This window comes from Lissotriton vulgaris, chromosome 11 (genome assembly GCF_964263255.1).
Source record: "Lissotriton vulgaris chromosome 11, aLisVul1.2, whole genome shotgun sequence".
NCBI lineage: Eukaryota > Metazoa > Chordata > Amphibia > Caudata > Salamandridae > Lissotriton > Lissotriton vulgaris.
The window spans coordinates 213,492,350-213,515,980 of NC_141699.1; the positions used below are offsets into that span (position 1 = coordinate 213,492,350).

Here is a 23,631-nt window from a genome sequence, read left to right on the forward strand (position 1 = left end):
TGTAAAGGAATGCTTAGAGGCACTGACAAAATTGTTTTCCACACACGTCACTCCCACTAACCTTGGAAAATCTAGCTACAGACACCATCAGAAGTCTACAGGTTCATAGACTGTCTTGCTGCATAAGGCATCAAAGTGGGTGAAGCACCATGCAAATGGGACCCTTTTGGCAAAGAGTTTATCATCATAAAAAGGTAGCAGAAACTGTGTTCCGAGCAAACTTCTCTATCAAATCCATTGATCGTGACAAAGCTATAAAATGTGAAAAATTAAAATCTAACAATGGGGGCATGGCCAAGATGGCGACCGGGACAGTCGCATACCCGCAGAGCTCCTCGCCCGACCCCCAGTAACCCCCACAAAAGCCCCCTGTAGCAGCTGATTTGGCCCCCCCCGCACGCCGCACAACGCGGGGCAGACCCGGAGCTCCGGTGTGGGCGCCCACGGAGCTGTGGCCACTCATACCTGCCGCCGCCACCGGCCGGAACACGCCGAGGAACGGACCCTGCACAGGCCGGCCTGCCACGGCCCTGTGGCCGCCTGGTTCGCGCTACGGAGCCACAGATCGGAGGCTGATCCCTGACGTGCGGGGCCCTCAAAGGCCCAGGGGAGCTGCCTAGAGTGCCGAACCACCTCGCAGCCAGGAAACGCCGGATCCCGGGCGGCCCCTAACTTTAGCCCCCGGCTTCGGCCTACACGGACCTCAGGCTCGGTGGTGAGGGCGGGCGCGGCTCCTGCACTGCGCCTTCCGGGCGGCCTGCCTGGAATCGACACGAGCCCTCTGTACAAGAACTGTGGCGCGGAGGGTGCCGTGGCCGGCGCACCTGAGGCGGACTGCGGCCGTGGTGCCCTGCACGCCAGGCCCCGGCTTGGGCCTGCTTGGGCCTACGCCGAAGAGGGAAAGAGCAGTTGGCGCGCGGACGCAGGAAGCCCGCCAGAGGCGATAGTGGTGTGCCCAGACGCTAACACCTCCACCGAGCCCCGGCCTGGGCTCACCGACTGCGACCATGAGCTAGGAGGAGACGGGGAGTGAGGATCCCACCCAGAGGTGGCTGCTGTGCACACTCGAGGCCTGCCCCGGCCTCTGCCTCTAGGCCTCCCTTCCAGGCGTGAGAGATCTTGGTGTGGCACCGACAACCCGGCTGGGGAGTGGACGATCCGAAGCACAGCTGCACCTGAGGTGAGGAGTTGGGGGTCCTCGGGGGGCCTGGAGGTCGCGCCCCCGGCGGGAGGAGGGCTGGTGTCGGTCCGGGGCAGGAACCCCCTCCGGATCCACATAAAAACGGCCTAAGGCGCCCAAGTGGGCGAGAGCTAACCTCCGGACACACCCCAAGCGCGTGTTGGGGGCTCTGTGGACCAACTGGACAGTAGTGTGTTGCCCCTGACTGTGCTGCCCCCTGCCATCAGGGGGACACCAACCGGACCACCGGCGGGGGTAGGGCATACTCGTCGCTCGCACACATCTCGAGGCACAGTGAAGGAGAGCACGAGGTACTAGAACTACAGGCCCTAACCTGACGCTATACTTCAGCTCCTCACGGGCATAGTTTGTTCTTCTTGACACCCCACAATGTCGAACGCCAACCGGAGGGTGGGCCGGCCGATTAATGAGCTACTGATGAAGACTTCCTCTAAAACGGAGAAATCTCAAGCGTCCACATCACCAAAGGCGCAGACAACCACTCCAACCAAGGAGGCTGAAGATGCCCCTATCACAAAGTCCTTTCTGGAAACCCTCTTCAACACGTTACGGGAAGACTTTCAGACTCTAAAACAAGAACTGGTGAGTGAACAAAGGGAACTGCGCCGAGACTTGGATGGTTTAGGGGAAAGAGTGGTGGCGGTGGAGGAATCTAATCATGCGCGCTGTGAGGACTTGGCGCTCCTCCAGCAAGAAGTTATCCGTCTTCAGGAGCAGCAGGTGGGCCTCCAGGCCCATGCGGAGGACCTCGAGAACCGCTCTCGGCGGAACAACATACGGGTGCGGGGAGTGCCATTGAAAGCGGAGGGGAATAGCGTCACCGAATATCTTCAAGACCTCTTTCTGGAGGTCCTCAACGAACCTGCTGACTTTCCCATCCGCATCGACCGGGCACACCGTGTGGGACTTCCTCGCCGGTCTCCTGCCCCACCGCCAGACATCTTGGCGTTCCTCCCGGACTTTCCCCAGAAGGAGAGGATTCTGAGAGACGCGCGGCGAGCGCAACCCATCCGCTTCCGAGACTGCCCCATCGAACTCTTTCAAGATCTCTCTGCCATCACTCTCCAGAAGCGCAAAGACTTCAAGATCGTCACCACGTTCCCCAGAGACAAAGGAGTGCCATATTCCTGGGGTCACCAGTTCCGCCTGATCTTCAAATGGGAGGGAGCCTTGCACCAACTCCGTTCGCTTCAAGACACCTGTGCCTTACTGGGCCTCGAGCTCCCCGACGACACCTCTGACGGGGACTCCACTCCAGGGCCCTCGCAGGCAGTCCGGGCTCAGCCGTCTGGGGGAGACTGGCAGCAAGTTAGGAGACGACGCGCGCCCAAAAACCATCTACGCCCGGACCCGGGAACGATTGCCAAGGACAAAGCCACAGCCATCCAAGAGGTCGTCAAAGACACTACTGCTAAATCCTAGTCTGCCTCAGACAGGGGGCCATGCCTAACGCACTCTCTCTGAAAGTGGGGGGGAGGGTGAGGGGTGGGGGCGGCGGGGGTTGCCACTGCCACGGTCTCCTTTACTTCTCTAATCTGCGGGCCTGAACTGACTTTGGATAGGCCTGAGACTATGATTTTGAGTTGGGAACCACAAGTTGGGGTTAGGGTGGGACGGGGAAAGGTACGTTGTTTGGTTGGGGGGTCCTTTGGAGGGGGGAGGGGGGGGAACCATCTTGTCCGCGGAGATGTACCGTTGAATTTTTATCCTTCAGGCCACCAGCCCCCATTACACATGCGCTTGCCCCCACTCCGTGCCTGGAATGATGCATCCGCTGACTATTTCCCTAAATGTCAGGGGGCTTAACAGCTCCAACAAGCGCAGGGCGATCCTCTCCTTCCTAGAGCGCTCGCAGGCCGACATCTGCCTCCTACAGGAGACACATCTGCTATCCAAGGACCACCATAGGCTTCGGTCCCACGCCTTCCCTGAGCAGCTTTTCTCATCTACGTCCAGGAAAGTGGCTGGGGTGGCCATACTGGTGGGAAGGTCCTTTAAGGGACGGGTGTTGCAGAAGGAGGCGGAAGTTAAAGGTAGACTTCTAATCCACCGCTTCCTTGTGGCAGGGCAGAAGCTACTAATAGGCTCCATGTACGCACCCAATGAAGGACAAGAAAAGTACCTACACTCCGCGCTTGAGGCGGCCACAGCTAACACGCACCAACACCTGCTACTGGGGGGGGGACCTGAACCTGGTGTTTCACAACGTCGCCGATCGCTCCAACCAGAGGGTGGGCCAGGTAGGGGCATTGTCAGTGGAGGGCCACGCACGCCTTGCAGACCTGGGTCTGATCGATTTGTGGAGGCACCTTCATCCCCACGCCACAGCCTACACTCACTACTCAGCAGCCCATAAATCCTATGCGCTACTAGATTACCTGCTTTGCTCCGCACAACTTGCGACACGCGTGCAGGAGGTTGAGATCCACCCGGCCTCGCTCTCTGATCACTCCCCGGTTACAGCATCTTTTCTGGTGCCTGACACACCCAGCCCACAACGTCACTGGCGCTTGCGAGACGGCTTGCTGCAGAACCCCTCTTCGGTGGAGAAGATCAAGGCAGCCATCAGCCAATTCCTTACACACAATGCTAACGGTGACACTTCCAAAGCTACCCAATGGGCAACACTGAAAGATGTCCTCCGTGGCGAGTTTATTTCCCTGACAGCGGCCGACAATAGGGAGCGCGCGCAGAAAAGGGCTGAACTCACACAGCGCGTAAAGGAGCTGGAACAATTGCACCAACGCACCGGGGCGGCCAGGGCATGGCGCCAGCTCTGCACGGAGCAGAAGATGCTTGCCGCACTAGATCAGGTTGTTGCGAAATTTGCCGCGATACGCCTGAAACATGCCTACTATACAGGTGGGGACCGCTGCGGGAAACTGTTGGCGTGCAAACTACGGGAACTGCGGCAGCAGCGGCACATCAACGCCATCCGAGGGGATACACTCACCGATGACGCTGCCATAGCGGCTGCATTCGGGACCTTCTATGCCGACCTGTATGAGGCAGACAGGCTAGACATACAACGTGGTAGCGACTACCTCGACGGGGCAACCCTTCCATCGCTGACCGAAGCGCAGTCTCAGTTCCTCGATAGGCCCATAGGTCTGGAGGAGGTCATCTCCGCGATTTCCCGCCTCAAGCTGGGGAAATCCCCAGGCCCGGATGGCTACTCCGCGGCTTTTTACAATAAATTCTGCCAGCAAGTGGCCCCCCTACTGCGGGATCTCTTCAACACCTTCGACCAGGCCGGGGCTATCCCCCCCAAACTGCTGGAGGCAGCGATTTCGGTAATTCCCAAAGTCGGCAGAGACCCCACTCGATGCGGCTCCTACAGGCCGATATCTCTATTGAACATAGACCTTAAGCTGTATACGGGTATCATCGCGAGCCGGCTGGCGCCGTACATGCAGCAGCTGGTCGAACCCGATCAGGCCGGCTTCATTCCTCAGCGGCAAACGAGCGATAACACCAGACGCGTCCTCCACCTTATCGAGGCCGGATCGCGCACGAGGCCGGGCTGTATGCTTCTCACCATCGACGCTGTGAAGTCGTTCGATCGGGTGCATTGGCCCTATCTAGAACAGACGCTTCAGAGACTCGGCCTCGGGGAGACTACCCGAAACAGGATATTTAACTGCTAAAGACAGCCCACCGCGACGGTACGAGTTAATGGTCATACCTCGCTGCGTTTCCCGATAGGCAGAGGGACCAGGCAGGGCTGCCCGCTCTCTCCTCTCCTGTTTGCGCTCTACATGGAGCCACTAGCACAAAGGGTCAGGCATCACCATCACATTAGAGGCATCCCCTTTGGGGGAGACACGCACAAGATCAGCTTATATGCAGACGACAGCCTGCTCTCCCTAATGGACCCTATGCAATCCCTGAGGGCGCTTCTGGTCGAACTGCACTCCTTTGCACAGGCCTCGGGGTTTCAAATTAATGTGGAAAAATCTGTGGCCTTGAATGTGTCCCTGCCCCCCGACGTGTTGGCGGATGCCAAAGCCAAGTTTGACCTGCAGTGGTCCAGCTCCACTGTCCCATATCTGGGGGTCTTACTAGCACCAACGGTGCTGGGTACGGCAGAAGCCAACTACGCCAGGCTGAGCACACAAATTAGTGAGACGCTGCGGAAATGGAATCGCCTCACACTTTCCTGGCTCGGACGGATAGCGGCGGTCAAGATGACCCTTTTACCGCAGGTCCTTTACATCTTTCAGACCCTTCCTCTACGCCCACCGACGGGATGGCTCCAAAAGACACAAGCAGATCTAGCGCGCTATGTCTGGAACGGGCGTGGTCCCCGCTTTAGGCAGCGGATCGCGACTCTCCCCCCGGCCCATGGAGGCGTTGGCCTGCCGGACCTCACTCTGTACTTCCAAGCAGCGCAGCTGCGCACTCTGGTGGAATGGTACCAACTTGAGTCCAGCAAGCATTGACTCTTCCAGGACCAAGCCGTAGCGGGTCGACCGCTCCAGGGTGTACCCTTTCTACCACAGCGGCATAGGCCCCCTAACCTCTATGCATCATACATCACGGGCACGGTGATGAAAGTTTGGGATCAAGTGGCTGTCCGGAGAGAACTCACCTCGTTTCCCTCCCCACTGACGCCAATATTCGGGAATCCCGACTTTACACCGGGCTTGGACCCACAGCTTTTTAAAACGTGGAGGACCACTCCCTGTAGGGAAGCGGGCCACATGTTCAATCTGGAGGGCATCCTCTCCTTTCAGAAGGTGAAGGAGGAGTATGGGATACAGGAGGTAGACCGACTTTTATACCTGGAGGTCCGGCACTGGGTCTTACACCCCTCCGTTTATCCGGGGGCGCAGCGTTTTCTCACGCCATACGAGAAATGGCTTCTCACGCGCACATCTGAGAAGAAACTGCTCTCAGATTTATATCAACACTTGCTCCTTACCAACATATACACCTACGACCCTGGGAAGGCTAGATGGGAGGAAGACCTGGGGAGGCAACTCACGCGTAAGGAGTCGGAGGGGATATCTCACAGAGCCAGGCACTCGGCCTATCACACCGGCCTCACAGAGACCCTGACGAAAGTAGCCACATATTGGTACCATACCCCAGCGAGAATTCATCGCTGAGATCCCCAGGCGAGCGATCGCTGTTGGAGGGGATGTGGGGAGCGGAGAACACTTAAACACCTGCTATGGAGCTGTGAGCGGCTGCGACAATATTGGTCCACCATCCTAGATCTCGTAGACGCGCACTTAGACACCCAGCTTCCCAGGTTCCCTGCCTATATCATTCTTATTTATTTATTTATTTTGCGGGTTTGTAGAGCGCTTGAATAAACTCCCAAGGGAGTATCTCCGCGCTATCTGACTGCTGAACCTGCTGAACCTGAATCAGTTCATTTGGCTTGCCAAATGAACTGATGTATCCCCTGAAATCCATGAGAGGGAGGTTGATCGCCATAGCACTGGGAGCCGTGGTGCAGAACATTGTGGCACGCTGGAGAGATCCACAGCCCCCCATACAACTTGGTTGGCTACATCGACTCTGGACAATCCTGGGAATGGAGAAACTGTCCCTGACAGCAGTAGGGCGAAGCGAGGAGTTTGCAGATCTCTGGCGGACATTTTTTACTTTGCTTACCGGGGAATTTCGGGAGCTGAGCTGCCCCCGATATCTACGACTGCTGCATCTCGCAGACACCCCGCTCACTGAACCTAAGGCCACGACCCGCAGGCGCAGAGTCCAGATATGATCCACTTCGACGACCGGCCCTTTAGGGCTGTTGGGCTGGATGGGTTTTGCTTGGTTTTACTCAGCGGACAAGAAGGGGGGTGGGGGGTAAGGGAAGGAGGGGGGGTGGTAGTTTGGGGTTGTTCGGGGTTTGGTTTTGTTGCACAGATTACAGCATCCGACACGCTCCATTGCTTTCAACGCGGCCGGCCCAACTGGGTTGTAGGCGACTTGCTGTGTTTAATGCATCCTGAATGACACTGGTACCCGCTATGGTTTTACTTAGCATTGTAATTGTGTGGCCGGTGCCTTCATAAGCATGGGTCGGTATTTTTTGCTATGAATAAACAGATTTAATACTAAAATCTAACAATGGCCAACTCAGAGCCAGTTACTACTGTCTGCAAGTAACAGGCTCTATCACTGGTTCTGTGCTTAGCACACTTCTTGGCTTCACAGCTGAGCTTCCGCGGTCCCTCGCATCTGAAGAGCGACCGCCGGCGGGCAGATCATTCTCCCACCTAGCCGCCAAGAGATGGAACACCCTACCAACCCGCCTACGGCAGACCAAAGACCTACCGACCTTCAGAAGACTCTTCAAGACCTGGCTCTTCAAACAGTATGAGCACTCACCCCTCCCCTGCAGGCACACCACCACACAAAAAGGTATTTCTCAAGGAGAAAGAACATTAGCCGCCCGGTGGGCATGCCATAGTTTTCCTGTTTTGACCAAGTCAAAAATCTTTATTTTGACAAGCAAAGACCTCAATCTACTCCGGTTTAGCTCTAGTAGGTGTGAAGCTCAACTGTGTGAAGGCATTTTCTCCGTGACTAATGTAGAATTGATTAGATGGGCTCTCATAGGTATGTGTGTTAGATTATGATGGAGCAGTTATTGGCTATCTGACTTATGGTGAACACTCCTAGGACTCTTCATTGCGAAGAGAGCAACTCAGAGGAACAGTCTGTTAACCATGAGACTAAGTTTTCAAAAGTAATCCGTCCGCCGCACATGTAAGAAAGGAACGTACGTCACATCTGCAGGTGAAACCACTATTGAGTAGTTACATCTTTGGCTATCACATCTAGCAGACTCACTGATGCAACATAGGCAGCAGCCAGTGCCAAAAAAGAGAGAAACACAATTGTACACATTAAAATACAATATGGCTGCACTATGCCATGTGATCATCAAATTTAAATATGCTGCAGTACAACTATTAAGAAACACAAAAGCTAAATGGAACATGAGAACCAATAAAGAGTAATCTTTAAATACGTTTTAAGGGCCAACAGCAATGCAAACCAGAGTAAGCAACAGTTCACCTTGCATAGTCAATTGGTGTTTTGCCACTCGAATCAGGTGTGCCAGGATCAGCACCATATACTGCTAATAGTTCTGCTTGTAAAATCTGCCCAGCTTTGGCAGCAACATGAAGTGGGGTGTTCCCCTTCTCCTAAAAAGGATTCATAAAAGAAAAGTCTAATTAACAAAAGATTGCAAAATAAACAATTAAGAACTCAAGCAACAGTGATCCTTGCACAATGCGCGATTATTTATTTGCTTGACTAATGCCCAGATTGGTCCCAATAGCTCTTGTAATTGTGCACCCTTGTATTTTCCCATCATATATTGGTTTTGAGCAACAATTAACTCTTAAGTAGAAAATGCCATACAGGATAGTAAAAAAAAAAAAAAAAAGCAGTTGCCCAGAGTAAAGGATGCACATCAAACGTCAGTGGGAGGGCTTATTGAGGGCACACCCCGACTGTAGCTTTCAGAACAAAAGTGGAAAGATCCTCCTATATGCATTAATCAACACTAAATGTTCTCAAGCGACTTCTCCCACAGGTTTGGTTCCTGTTCTACTGACTGTCAATAGGTAATCAGCTGCAAGACAAATGAAGGTTAACTTCTTTGGGAAGCCAGTGGATGCACAGCCTCATGGTACAAGAAGATATGCAAATGCAACTCTCTACCTATGGCTTTGGTACCATCACAAAATTAGGCAAGTAGTGCTGGATGCTCGTAATGACGTACTTCACACTGGTTTTTCTGGCATCCAAACCAGTGACTAGTTGCCTACAAAGCAACAACAGTGGGTATAGAAAAATGTGACTGTTCGATATGTAAAGCCATTAGTCAATTTTCACCAGACTTAACCAGACTAAGATTGTTCACACTCTATTCATTCACTCTAGCTTGTAATGATTAACAGTATTCCACTGCAGCATTATTTAAATGTCATCAATATATAATATACATTTTGATACAAAGATAAAACATATGCAAATATTCTACATTTAAATGAAACTGATGTGCCCAAAACACCTGCTTTTGAATGTGCCTTTTTGGAGGCTTTAATAAGGAATTAGTCAAGTCAAGTCAAGTCAAAAAATTTGTATAGCGCACTACTCACCCAGAGGGTCTCAAGGCGCTTGAGGGAGGGCGGGGGTGTTCGTTACTTATCAAATATCCAAGTTTTTAGTTGTTTTCTGAAGGAGAGGTGGTTCTGTGTAATGCGGAGGTGGGTGGGGAGAGAGTTCCAGGTTTTGGCCGCTAAGTAGGAGAAGGATCTTCCTCCCATGGTGGCTCTTCGGATGCGTGGCATCGCGTCGAGGGCTTGATTGGACGATCAAAGTTGGCGGTGGGGGTGTAAAAGGTCAGGCACGTGTTGAGGTATTTGGGTCCCAGGTCGTATAGGGCTTTGTGTGCGTGGGTGAGGAGACGGAACGTTATTCTCTTGTTGACTGGGAGCCAGTGAAGGGCTCTTAGGTGACCGGATATGTGGTTGTGACGGGGTAGGTCTAGGATAAGTCGGGTGGAGGTGGAGGGGTTCTGAATGCGTTGCAGTTTATTCTGTAATTTGGCTGTGGTTCCGGCGTAGAGGGTGTTTCCGTAGTCCAGTCAGCTTGTGACAAGTGCTTGGGTGACTGTCTTTCTTGTTTCGGTGGGGATCCAGCGGAAGATCTTTCTGAGCATACTTAAGATGTTAAAGCATGATGATGAGACGGCGTTGACTTGTCTGGTCATCGAGAGGGAGGAGTCTAGATTGAATCCCAGGTTGCGAGCATGGTCTGTTGGTTTGGGTGCGCTGCCCAGGGCCGGTGGCCACCATGAGGAGGGTGATCCTAGGATGAGGACTTCCGTCTTATCAGAATTCAGTTTTAAGCGGCTGTTCATCCACTCCGCAACGTCTTTCATCCCTTCGTGTAGATTAGTTTTAGCGGTGTTTGGGTCTTTGGTGAGGGAGAGGATCAGCTGGGTGTCGTCGGCGTAGGTGATGATGTTGAGGTTGTGTTGGCGTGTGATGGATGCGAGGGGGCTCATGTAGACGTTGAAGAGGGTGGGACTGAGCAATGATCCTTGTGGTACGCCGCAGATGACTTCGGTGGCCTCGGACCTGAAAGGGGGGAGGCGTACTCTCTGGGTTCTTCCGGCGAGAAACGAGATGATCCAGTCCAGTGCTTTTCCTTGTATCCCGACGTTTTTGAGGTGTTGTACAAGGGTGCTATGACAGACCGTGTCAAACGCTGCGGAGAGGTCCAGGAGGATGAGGTCAGCTGTATCTCCGTTGTCGAGAAGTGTTCCGATGTCGTCTGTGGCTGCGATGAGGGCGGTCTCGGTGCGGTGTTTGGCTCGGAAGCCGGACTGTGAGGGGTCGAGGGAGCCGTTAGATTTGAGGAAGGCTGCGAGCTGATTGTTGACGGTCTTCTCTATGACCTTGGCAGGGAAAGGGAGGAGCGTGATGGGGCGGTAGTTCTTAAGTTCAGTCGGGTCTGCTGTGGGTTTCTTCAGTAGAGCACTGAGTTCGGCATGTTTCCAGCTTTCTGGGAAGATAGCGGTGTTGAGGGAGCAGTTGATGATGTCCCGGAGATGGGGTGCGATGATGGAATCGGCCTTGTTGAAGATGTGGTGGGGGCATGGGTCGGTTGGTGATCCGGAGTGAATGGAGTTCATCAAGCGGATGGTGTCTTCGGTGCTGATTATGTCCCAGGCATCAAGGGTGGTGGTGGGGGGCTTCAGTTCGGTGGTGGTGAGGGCGGTGGACTGGTCGCCAAAGCTGTTATGTATGTCAGCGATTTTGCTGTGGAAGAATGAGGCTAGAGAGTTGCAGAGGTCTTGAGAGGGAGTGATGTCGTTAGAGCCGGCGCTGGGATTGGTTAGCTCTTTGACGATGCTGAAGAGTTTCTTGCTGTTGTGGGCGTTGTTGTCGAGTCGATCCTTGAATGCCAATTTCTTGGTGGATCGGATCAGCTGGTGGTGTTTGCCGGTGGCGTCCTTGAGGGCGGTCATGTTGTCTGTGGTTGGGTTTTTTCGCCAGGCTTTCGAGGGTGCGGCAGTTCTTTTTGGAGTTCTTGAGGTCGTCATTGAACCAGGAGGCTTTTTTGCTACCAGGTTTGTTCTGATGGTTTTTCAAGGGTGCTAATTCATCAGCGCAGTGGGTGATCCATTGTGCAAGATTGATGGCTGCTTGGTTTGGGTCCGATGGATTGGCGGGAGGGTTTTGGTGTAGCGATGTGGTGAGCTGGTCGGTGGTAATTTTGTTCCAGTTTCTGCGTGGGACTTGTTGTGGGTGGTGGTGGGTTGTGGTCTTTCTGAAGTTGAATTGGATGCAGCTGTGGTCCGTCCAGTGGGGTCCTGTGGCGTGAATGAAGGGGATGTGCTTGCTGGAGGAGAAGATTGGGTCGAGCGTGTGTCCGGCGTGGTGGGTGGGGGTGTTTACCAGTTGTTTGAGTTCCAGATTGGAGAGGTTGTCCAGCAGGGTGGTGGTGTTGCTGTTGTTATTCTTTTCCAGGTGGAAATTGAGGTCCCCTAGGAGAAAGTAGTCCTCGGAGGGGAGGGCGTGTGGGCTGATCAAGTCAGTGATCACTTCGCTGAATTGTGTGCGGGGTCCTGGTGGTCTGTAGATGAGGGTGCCTCTTAGTGTGGTCTTGGGGTCGGTGTGTATCTGGAAGTGGAGGTGTTCGGCGGCGGTGAAGGTGTCATCAGAGCTGGTTGTGATACGGATGGTGTTCTTGTGGACGATGGCGATGCCTCCTCCTGTTTGCTTGATGCGGTCCTTTCGGATGATCTTGTAGCCGTCCGGGATGGCTATGGCGATGTCGGGCGCTGATGCGGTGTTCATCCAGGTTTCTGTAAGAAAGGCGACGTCCGGCGTTGTGGTGTCCAGTAGCTTCCATAGTTCAATGGCGTGTCTGTGGACCGAGCGGGTGTTAAGCAGGATGCATTTCAGGTGGTTATTGTCGGGGCTCTGTTTGGCATTAGTGGGCGTAGTGTAGGTCTTGATGCAGCAAAACTTGCAGGATTGACAGGTGAAGGGTCCATGGGTGCGTCCTGGGGCGGCTTGGTGACAGTTGGGGAGTCGGCCGGTATTGAGTGCATAGAGGGTTACGGCGTCGTATGTTAAGCGGGTGGAGTTCATTTGGCAGGGGGTATGGCGCTGGGCGCGGTCCAGGCGCGGACAGGCATAGACGGGCTTACCTTTGGCGCACCTTCGGCGCGCATATTGCGCGCTTGCTGCGCGTGAACGCTGCGCGTAAAGGCATCTGTCATAAATGGATCGTGGAGGGGGCCGAGGGAGGAGCAGCTGGGAGGCGGGAGCGGGGTTGCGAGGTCTTGGGATGCCGGAGGGCTGCGGGGGAGGGGCCGTGGGGGAGCAGGAGAGGCACAACAAATGGCACGATAATGCAGGACGGGGTCTGGGGGCACAATCTGGCAAAAGCGGCGATACCAGGCAAAGCGGAGCAGTATTATTAAATGAAATGGGCAGATCAAAACAACTTGATAGCAATGGCAGGCGCAGCAATGAGATATAAATGACGAGATGGGCAAATCAAAGCAGCTTAACAGCAATGGCAGGCGCAGCAATAAGCACAACGATACCAGGCAGCCCAGGAGGGAGCAATGTGGACACCAGGCAGCCACGAACACCAGGCGGCTCAGGAGCGAGGTGGAACGACCGGTTCTGATCAGGTCAGGACGGTCACAGCTCCTTACTGCACGTTCCAATCCTTATGTCTTTCTGTGGTAGGGAGGAGCAGCTGGGAGGCGGGAGCGGGGTTGCGAGGTCTGGGGATGCCGGAGGGCTGCGGGGGAGGGGGCATGGGGGAGCAGGAGAGGCACAACAAATGGCACGATAACAATGCAGGACGGGGTCTGGGGGCACAATCTGGCAAAAGCGGCGATACCAGGCAAAGTGGATCAGTATTATTAAATGAAATGGGCAGATCAAAACAACTTGATAGCAATGGCAGGCGCAGCAATGAGCACAACGATACCAGGCAGCCCAGGAGGGAGCAATATATATAGATTTCTAAAATATATATAGATTTCTAAAATGGAGGAACGTTTACAAAAGCAATATAACCTGCTGTTCAAGGACTCAAATGTATCCTACCAAAACATACATCTACCAGTATTTTAATTTGTAGTGGTTCCCAACTAAACTATAGAAAAAACAATGCAACAAGTCTATTTGTTAAAACGCAACCTAACTGGCATTTCCTTACACAGTGAAAATAATTTGCTTGAGCTCCCAATGATAGTAGCCTTAAACATGTCTCCAGGTTCCCTGTCCTCACACTCGAATGGAGTTGCTGTGAACAAAAAAAAACACAGGATGTAAATTGGTCAATCCACTTAATTTCCTGTAATGCACTGTGAATCTAAAATTCAGTTCTAGAGTTTTACAACAACATGGCTAACATAGAATGAAATGCCAGTTGCTGTCACATTAACATAAATGAGGCATGGTTAAAAATATAAAATATACATACTGAGTTATTGTAGCGACTTAAACAGGTATGTTTCTATCATGTCCATCACTTAATAAAGTTTAACAGTATTCTTTGAGCAGTTGAACACTGGTGGCACGATGGAGTGACAAACACATTTAACATGTTCGACAAAATAATGTGTCAGCCAGATGGGATGAAAATATCTAGGTATATGCACCCTCTAAAGCCGTTTTAGACAAAGACCACAGGGCACTAAATACTACTGAATATTTAACATCCAGACATTTAACCCAAAGGGAAAGCCAACACCACAGGCATAATTTAAGAAGGGATAAGTTTTAAAAAGGCTGCTTACCTTTAACAAATGATCAAGAGAGCTTGCCAAATCCTCAAAGGGATCACATTTATTTATGAACTAAGCTGATGATTAAATCCCAAACACTTTACAAATGTTTCTTTGGTGCCAAGCGATAAACTCTAGAGACAAAATACGTTGATACGGATGCTAAAATTCAAAGGCATAGGCCACCATTTTAACTCTCTTAATGGGTGGACCAGTAAATGATTTACTTTAAATTCCAAAGAGGTGTTGATTGTGTAACAATAAAACCATGTTATTTTAAGGTCTTCTTCCTCAGGGATCCTTTAGCCAAAAGACAGAGTAGAAAAAGAGTGCATTACATTTAGAGACTACTTTCTCGTCCACCCTTGGAGCTAAAGCATCAAAACATGCAGTGTCAATGCCACCCTCTGTATATTGGAGTAAAATCAGGCAAATTCTTTTTTATCTAGAAGATATATTTTTCTCAGGGGATGGCCAAGGCATTAGGGGCCAGATGTTGGTAATTCATATTTACCGACACTTAAATACCGAATTTTACCGATTCGGTATTTAAGAGTCAGTAAATATGAAGGGGGATGATGTAGGTATTACAGATTCTGTAAATACCGAATCGTTAAGATTCGGTATTTACCGAATCTGTAAATACCGTTATCGGTATTGCCCATTGATTCCTATGGGGCTTAAAGCCCATAGGAATCAATGGGCAATACCGATTCTGTAATTACAGAATCGGTAAATACCGAATTTTGCAAGGGTGCAGGGGGTGTCACTTTGACATCCTCTGGCACCCCAAAAATAGGCATGTGCGCCATGTGGCACAAGTCTGTCACATGGCTAGGTGTTATGTTATGTTATGTTATGCAGGGGTTTTGTATAGCGTGCGGCTACTCGGAAGAGTGTCCCGACGCTTTGGATTGCACACTAATCTCATAACACAACAGGGAAAATAAGAAACAGAGATAGATGAAACCTAAAAGGGACCGAAACTAGGAGGAAAAGAGCCAGGTTTTAAGCCCTTTCCGAAAGGCCAACAAATTAGGAATGCTGCGCAGGGACACAGGCAGTTTATTCCATAACTGAGGCGCTAGTAGTTTAAAAGAGCGGCCTCCGATGCGGGCTCTCTTCACACGAGGAACCGCCGCAAGAAACAGGGCTTCAGACCTGAGCGACCTGGCAGGCAAATAAAAGGCCAGCCTCTTCTGCAGGTATTTTGCTCCGGAGGCGTGCAAGGCTTTGTGCGCCAGAGTAAGAGTTTTAAAAATTATCCGCTTCCGGACAGGGAGCCAGTGCAGAGCCTCCAGAAGACCCGAGGCTCTGGCACGGCGCGATAGTCCAAAGATGGCCCGTGCTGCCGAATTCTGGACAACCTGTAACCGTTGGAGCAGATACTCTGGCAAGCCGAGATAAAGGACGTTGTAATAGTCAATTCTCGAGCCTATAATCGCCTGCACCGTGATCTTCCTATGTTCCTCCGATAACAGGGGAAGGAACTTGCGTAGCATCCGGAGTAGGCCAAAGCAGGTACCAGTGAGACCGATTACCTGTGAACGTAGTGTGAGGCCATTATCGATCTTAATCCCAAGGTTTTTAGCCACCTGGGACGAACTTGCTGGTGGAAACATGTTCTCAGGCCACCACACTTTCCAGTCCGGATCCGAACTGCACCCAAAAAAGAGGACCTCGGATTTATCCGAGTTGCACTTGAGGCTGTTGTGATGGAACCATTGAAACACAGCCTCAAGGCAACCCTGGATCCTACCTCCATCGAAGTCCGCACCCTTCTCACAGGTGAAGAGGAGCTGGGTGTCATCGGCATAAGAAACGATCTGGGCCCCGAAAGACTCCGCCAATGCCGCCAAAGGGGTCATGAAGATGTTAAATAGAGTTGGACTCAGGACAGAGCCCTGAGGAACTCCGACACCCAATGGCGACATCTCGGCGGGGAAAGCAGAAGCCCAGACCGTTTGTCGACGGCCTGCCAGGAAAGATCGAAACCACTGGAGCACCGTCCCTCGGAGACCAGCCTCTGAGAGTCTTGCAAGAAGACCCTCATGAGGGACGGTGTCAAAGGCCGCCGACAGATCTAGCATCACCAGCATCGCTCTCCCGCCCGAATCCAGCACCTCCTTAATCGCCTCCGAGACTTCCAGGAGGGCTGTTTCGGTGCTAAGATTGGCGCGGAAACCCGACTGGGTAGGGTGCAGTAGGTCGTGGGACTCCAGGTAATCGGCAAGCACCTTATGGACATGCTTTTCAATGACCTTCGCAAAAGCCGGCAGAAGCGAAATAGGTCTATAATTCGCCAACACCTCCACATCCAGGCCAGGCTTTTTAAGCAGGGGAATGATCATGGCCTGCTTCCAGGCCTGGGGAACCACACATGTGCATGCACACCTGAATTCGGTATTTTAACACCCAATTGGATTGGGTGGTAAAATACCGAATTTGTAGAGCCTTTGGGACTCAGAAGAGTCCCACCTACATCTGGGAATTACCGAATCGGTAAAAATACTGATTCGGTATTTTACAGATTCTGTAAAATCTGGCCCCCTACATCTCAAGATCCCAAATACCGGTCGGAAACGGCCGAATTCGGCCGTTTCCGACCGGTATTTGCCACCTACATCGGGCCCAAAGTCTCTTATCATTTCCCCTACTCTGTGGACATGGGATTAGCCCTATTTCTTGTAGGTTCTTTGGCCTATTCCGCAGTCTTCTGTTAGTGTCATCTGTCTGGTAAGGAGTGTTGGAAGACCTAGGGCTAATCCTACATTTGTGTTTCCAATTCTTGCTGCTGTATTTATTTGGGGATGGGGATGCTATAGGGCACTTTAAATGTTCCCAGATTTAACTTCCTCAAATGTTGGCCTTTTGAAACTAAGTATGCCAGGAGTCTGAAATTGTTAGTGCTATGATAGTGATTACTTATAGGCATTTTCGTAGCTTGCTTCAGGATGTAGGCTTATGCATGGTCTGACGCTCCCATTTTCCTCAGACGTTCACTGAGCCCATTTCCTATTACTGTCTATCACTCGGGATGCCTGCTCTATCATTGTTTCTCAATTTTTGTGCCTTTTTTCCAAAGGGTCTTCTTGGTTCCTGTGTTTGACAGGCACCTTGAGGTGGCCACACAATTTGAGAACTGGTACTTTTCTTTTACTTCATACAGACCTGTCTTCGCGGTAAACCTCTTGGTGGATGGGTAATTAAATAGAGAACTCAGAAAAAAAGCACTGTCTTTTTAGCTGTCCAAAGTACAAACTCTTAGGATGCAGGAAGGACAAATAATCTATGCTATGAAGAAGAGGAGGATGTTATTCATGCTATGAATAAGAAGATGTTATTCATGATTCAGACGAGTATCTGAAAAACCTACTGCACTGAACTAGTTAGATTCGAATAAAAGAAAAATAAGGTTGGTTACTAAAATTTCTGTTTCATGTGAGGAAGCTGGAAAATGTTTAATCAATGCACCTGGTGTATTCTTCTATTGTATTATGTGAATGTTATAAAAGGAACAAACTATGAGCTAAGATTTGTATTGTTAAAAACGGCCCAACACAGAAGAGTAGATCTTGCTATGATTGCTTATACGTCCATCAGATTATGAATTCAAGTAAACGATTAAGAAATAAATAAAAAATATGGATATCTAATAATATGCAATCATGATTTTAAATACTGTTTTCCATTTTATTGAATAAATCAAAAAGGCAATTTCAGAATAAGATAACAGAAACGGCACAAGCCACAGGTCTTGATTACTGTAAATATTGCAGTACTATTATAGGACAAAGAAATAATATGAAAAGGCAGATTAGAATTTTTGAAAAAAACAGTAAGAACTATAGGTCACTTTGTAGAAGATGGCATTAGTCTCACTGATGGAAGGATTGGATGAACCTTAAAGGCATAGTCTTTTTGCATGGGAAGGGTTAATTTTGTGTCACTTCTGCTGTAATTTTTCATGGGGCTTACATTTTATTCTCACTCAAAGTGATTTTACAAAAAATATTTTTAAAACAATATTGTCTACTTACTCTAGGGCACTAAACATAGCCTTTTTTCCTGCACCTGCATACAATTTTTAAAGCAGATTTGGGGTAGTGTCTATGCTCGTTTTTGCTCCAGGGGCTGGACAGGTCCTAGACTTTTTCTATTTATTTTATTCATTACTGCTAGACTGAAAACTGGGAGAAGGGGTTGTGCAGAGGTTGCGAGAAGTGTTTTTTATTCAAGGTTTTCAGTAATGTTAGCACATTACAACGACAACCATAAATTGTGTGATACGAGCTTTAAGGGCAGTGGCACTTGGAATACATCAAAACACACACTAATAGTGCCACCCAAACAAGATGAAGGAATGTTCCAGGGAAAAGAAAATAAAGAAAAGTCGGGGCGTGGCCTGGCGCACAGCAAGATGGCCGCACACTAGTGTAGCTCAGCCAGCTGCCTATTAATATCCTACACTGATCCTGTTCCAGACCCGACCATCCAGGGTACAAAGGCGGCGAATTGCAGACGGGTGAATGCAGGCTCCCTGCTGAGGCTTCTTCTGTCGGCGTGCGCTCCCGAAGAGTGTGCCTCCTCTACTGAAAACCGCGGACTGCATGGTAATGGCAGCCGCGGGCACTGGTAACTGACTGGGGCGGAGGCTGGCGTGCGTAGAGAGCTGCCCCTGTTAAGCGGCGGTGGCGGCCCTTGGAGCCTGTTGACGCTGCGGCAGTGCACTGATTCGTGACGAAGAGCGGCAGAGTGAACGCGGCGGCCCTCGGTGGCTGACGCCGAGACCCCCTGGGAGGTCTCGGACAGCGGCTGCGGCGGAGTGCTTTACGCGAGCGGTAGTCTCCATGGACATCTGTGGGCCGTGGCTGCTCGGCGTGCCGCTGCTGTAGGCCGCTGGCTACTCCGATGAGGAGCTGCACTTCAAAGTACAATACTGAGGCTGCCGGCAATAGCAGAGTTGCTGGGACACCCACCCTACGATATAGCGGTGAGTGGAGAAGGCCTTTCAACATGTGGCCCCAGCCCCAGAGAGACAGAGACAAAGGGGGAGACAACCCCGGATTGCAGCCCCAGAAAGATAAGTGGTGGGAGCTAACAGCAGTTGGATTTACCTTGCTCCCAGTCATTAACCTATAATGCCTGTGGCCTAGTCGCAGCACAGTTCGCGCCGGGCCGGAGGGGCATATTGCGACAGTGAAGTGCTGAAAGAGGAGAGGTGTCCTCAGGGTTTACTGCGACGGCGTGGCAGACCTGGGGCTCCCATAGTGACATTACATTGATGGCAGGGCGCCCCCAGGACAAAATCACACACAATGAGGAGCGGCACGAAGGTGCATAGCGCTATTGCTTTTGAGGGGCCGGTCATCTTTCGCAGCTCTGCACTACGGCTTCTGGTGAGTGACAACATGGGCAAGCCCGATAAAAATCAATCGCGCCTAACATTCGAACAGCGTAAAGGGGGCAGGTATTCGCAGAATGCGTCCTCCGATTCGGAACTGGAATTGTCGACTCCGGCGCCCACGGCACTGGAGAAGTCACTGGCCACCGTTCAAGCTAGCCTCCAGGCTATTGATGGGAAAATAGAAGCATTGAATGGTAGAATGGACCATTTCTCCTCCAAGCTAGACAAGCAGGCTGCGAGACTGGGGAAGCAGAACAGCGCATCTCTGATGCTGAGGATAGCCTGCGGCAGGTGACCACGAAACAGACTGACATGACAAATCTTCTTGCAGTAATCCAGGCCAAGAACTAAGACATCGAAGCGCGCTTGAGGCGCAACAATGTGCGCATTTTGGGCCTGCTGGAGTCGAGGACTTTGTTGAGACTCTTCTGCGGGATGTCTGTGGTGGAGAGGCCTTATCACCTATGTATGCGATGGAGCGAGCGCATAGGTCTCTAGCAGCATGCCCTCCGCCGGGGGCCCCGGCCAGGCCGATCATCGCCAGGCTGCTTAATTATAGAGACCGCGACGCGGTTTTAAAAATCACTCGACAAAAAGGCACTAGCAACTATCAAGGCAACACACTCACCTTTTACCCCGATTTCACGGCCGCAGTATAGGCAGCACACGAGGAATTTCAGGGTGTGAAGAAGCTGCTGATGCAAGAACAGATTCAGTACCCCATGCTTTATCCAGCGCGGCTGCGCATCGGTGAGGCAGCCAGCTCCCAAGATCTTCACGAGTCCTAAACTAGCGATGGAATACGCCAAGTCACTCCGTCGCCACCACGGTTCTTCGGCTCACACCTCCGAGGTGGACGATTGAATAACTGTGAGCGCCAGGATCTTTACCTTTGCTTATGCTGTTTATATGTAATTTCTAGGGGGCTTCATGTTGGTTTCCACGTCGAAAAAAGCGAGGCCCGTTAATCTGCATACAGGGAGTGTGCCTTGGGCAGTTGGGTGAGTTGGGATTTGTGGTAGGAGTCGGGGATACGGGGATTGGAAACTGTTAATTCATGATGGCTTATGGTGGAGACAATGCGGGGCTCTTGGTGAGTAATGGCACGCCCTGGGATCATAACGTCACTATAGCTATAGATCTAGCCATACCTCGTTATGTTTGACCTGGGTCATATGGAGTAATATCCGGCTGCCCCTCGCTGCGCTGGATGTGCACAGTATCACCTGGATGGTGGCTGGGTGGTAGGACATGGTATAATGAACTGTTAATTCATGATGGCTTATGGTGGAGACAATGCGGGGCTCTTGGTGAGTAATGGCACGCCCTGGGATCATAACGTCACTATAGCTATAGATCTAGCCATACCTCGTTATGTTTGACCTGGGTCATATGGAGTAATATCCGGCTGCCCCTCGCTGCGCTGGATGTGCACAGTATCACCTGGATGGTGGCTGGGTGGTAGGACATGGTATAATTTGGGCGGCCCCTCTCCCTACAAGATCGGGGAGAGGATTTGCAGCTATGATTCCCCATGGGTATTCCCCAGCTGATGCTTCATTTATCTCCGTTTTTGATGGGGTGGGAGTTGCAAGGGGACTATGTCTTTGGCATGTTGGGGCAGCTGAAGTGGGTGGGTGGGGGGAGGGATTGTTCTTCTGTTATCGACCGAAAGTACTTGCATTGTGAAGGGATTAGATGGAATGGTCATGGCAGAGATGCATCTAACTGCGTAATTACACAGCACTGTGTCAGGAGATTTAGCTGCGATTGTGGCCGACAGGTGATAAGATTTCTTGCATAACCTGGAATGTGCGAGGGCTAAACACGCCCAAAAAGACTAGGCAAGTTCTAGCTCAGCTTGATAGGCATAACGTGAAAATAGCACTCCTGCAAGTAACACACTGAGCAAAAATACTGAAGCCAAAATAGCACACAGATGGGCAGCCTACAGGCTAGCTTCTTCATACTCTACCTACGCCAGAGGGGTACTCACCCTAGTTAAAAGAGGTGTCGAATTTACAGCTATACGCTCCAGTATAAATAGGGAGGGTCGCTGGGCGATGGTGCAGGGCAAATTAGGTATGGCACTGGTGATGATTATCAATGTGTACGGCCCGGTGGTAGATGATGTCTCACCCTTTATACAGATGCTCTCGTGGTGCGCTCTTGGCCGGAAGCGGTGATCCTGCTGGGGGGTGACCTCAATACTCACCTCAATCCACTAGTGGATAAGTCCAATCCAGAAGGTGCACGAATGGTCAAGGTAGCAAAGTGTATTAATGACCTGATGCTAGAGCTAGGCTTGGTGGACGGTTGGCACCAGCGCAACATGGGGAGACTGGAAGGTACACAAATTACTCCTGCATTCAACAGCTGGTCGCGATTGGATTATTGGTTGATTAGCGATGAGGCTAATACGTGGGTGACGGGGATCCACACACTCCTGTGCACCCTATCGGATCACAATCCTGTCCTTTTAGAGTTAGCTATACCTTTGAACACACATGGGCCCTTCACGTGGCGCTTCAGGGCGGAGTCGCTTACAGACCAGACATACACTGAAGCTATCAGAGCAGCTATTGTGCACTATTTCGAGCACAACTTGGTGTCAGTAGACAGCCAGGCAGTGCTCTGGGAAGCGTTTAAAGTGACCATTAGGGGGGTATGTATTAGCACCTCTGCGGGGATCCTCCGAGCCCTTAGGACACAATTGCAAGCACTAGAATGACAACTTGAGACCCTGGAACACCAATACAACCTTACACCATCAAGAGATACACTTGCCCAAATACGAGAACATGTCGAAGAATATAATTCGCTAGCAGAAGTCGAGATTAAATATTTATCCAAACAACATGTGGCCAGAGCGTATGGGGGAGGGGGGGAAGGCCGGGTAGAGTTCTAGCTAACAAGATACGGGACAGGTCCGATAACCCACCAATAGACCATATTGTAGGCGCGGACGGGACATTGCATTACTCTCAACAATCAATAGTAGAACAATTTTGTGGGTTCTATGCTTCCACATACACATCCGGTGGGGGGAGGGGCAGGGGGGGTGGGGGAGGCGGCGGTAGAAGCCCTAGATACATATCTAGAAGATACAGCATGTGCTTGGCTGTCTGATATACATAGAAAATACCTGGATCTGCCTAGAACTGAAGATGATGTTAGGGAGGCTATCACCGCGCTGACCAATAATAAGGCGCCGGGGCCAGGCGGCCTCACTGCAGAATTTTACAAAGTGTACGCCAATATACTGGTCCCACACTTGCTGGAAATGTATGCTGAAGATTACGAGACCGGTAAACTTCCGCCGTCACTGAGACAGGCCATTATTATTACTTTATTAAAAAAAGGATAAGTAGCCCGTCAAATGTGAGTCCTATCGTCCCTTATCATGGATTACTTTGGACGCAAAAATATTAGCGAAAATTCTGGCCACCAAATTGCTGCCATTAATGCCCCTGCTGGTTCTCCCGGATCAGTCGGGGTTTATCCCGGACCGCTCCACTTCCCTGAACCTGAGGAAAATATTCGGCATGTTTCATGTACTAAATCCAGACCTGCCAGCAGTTGCAGTACTCCTCGATGCTGCAAAAGCATTTGATTCGCTTGAACGGGGCTATATGTGGTACATCCTTCGCCGAATGGGGTGTCCCCCATCTCTTTCTCCAGTGGATACAGATCCTTTACGCTGATGCCTGGCACTAGGACACCCCCGCGCCGCACGGCCACCAGCTGCTGCGTGTGCCTTCCCGCTCTGTGCCTCGCCTGCCCCGTCTCTGCCGCGAGACCACGCCCCCTGCCTCCGGGCCGCGTGGTCTGCACTCGCTTCCTGCCCTGTGCCCCATTCTTTGACTTTGTCTTTGTTTTTTGTCCATCTATAATTGTTAAAGTTTGCTGTTTTAATTGCATTTTGTTTCTCCCCCTTTGCTTTTCCTGGTTTGCCTCCTTCTGACGCCCCGTCTCATCCCTCCCCGCTTCCCGCCACCACCGCTAGCCCCGCCCCTTTTCTTTCTGTACCCTCCCCGCCTCCCAGCTGCTCCGCCCCCCGCGCACTTCGCCATATATGGCGACCGTGCGAACGCGCAGCGGGCGCGCCGATTGTGCGCCGAAGGCGCGCCAAAGGTAAGCCTGTCTACGCCAGTCCGCGCCTGGACCGCGCCCAGTGCCAGGACCCCTGGCCCACGAGGACCCCGGCCGACCTGCCTGACGTAC

At 51.4% G+C, this 23,631-nt stretch overlaps 1 protein-coding gene across 7 annotated transcripts in view; it reads right to left on the bottom strand.

Moving 5' to 3' along the window:
* GIT2 (GIT ArfGAP 2) overlaps positions 1 to 23,631 on the bottom strand; it is an 855,235-nt gene that overhangs the window by 516,331 nt on the left and 315,273 nt on the right. For all 7 annotated transcript variants that reach the window (XM_086943130.1, XM_086943127.1, XM_086943126.1 and 4 more), the window contains exons 5-6: positions 13,430 to 13,516; positions 8,243 to 8,373 (exon numbers count right to left, since the gene is read on the bottom strand). In XM_086943130.1, coding sequence (XP_086799256.1) covers positions 8,243 to 8,373; positions 13,430 to 13,516 — 218 coding nt within the window. The remainder of the gene's footprint in view (positions 1 to 8,242; positions 8,374 to 13,429; positions 13,517 to 23,631) is intronic.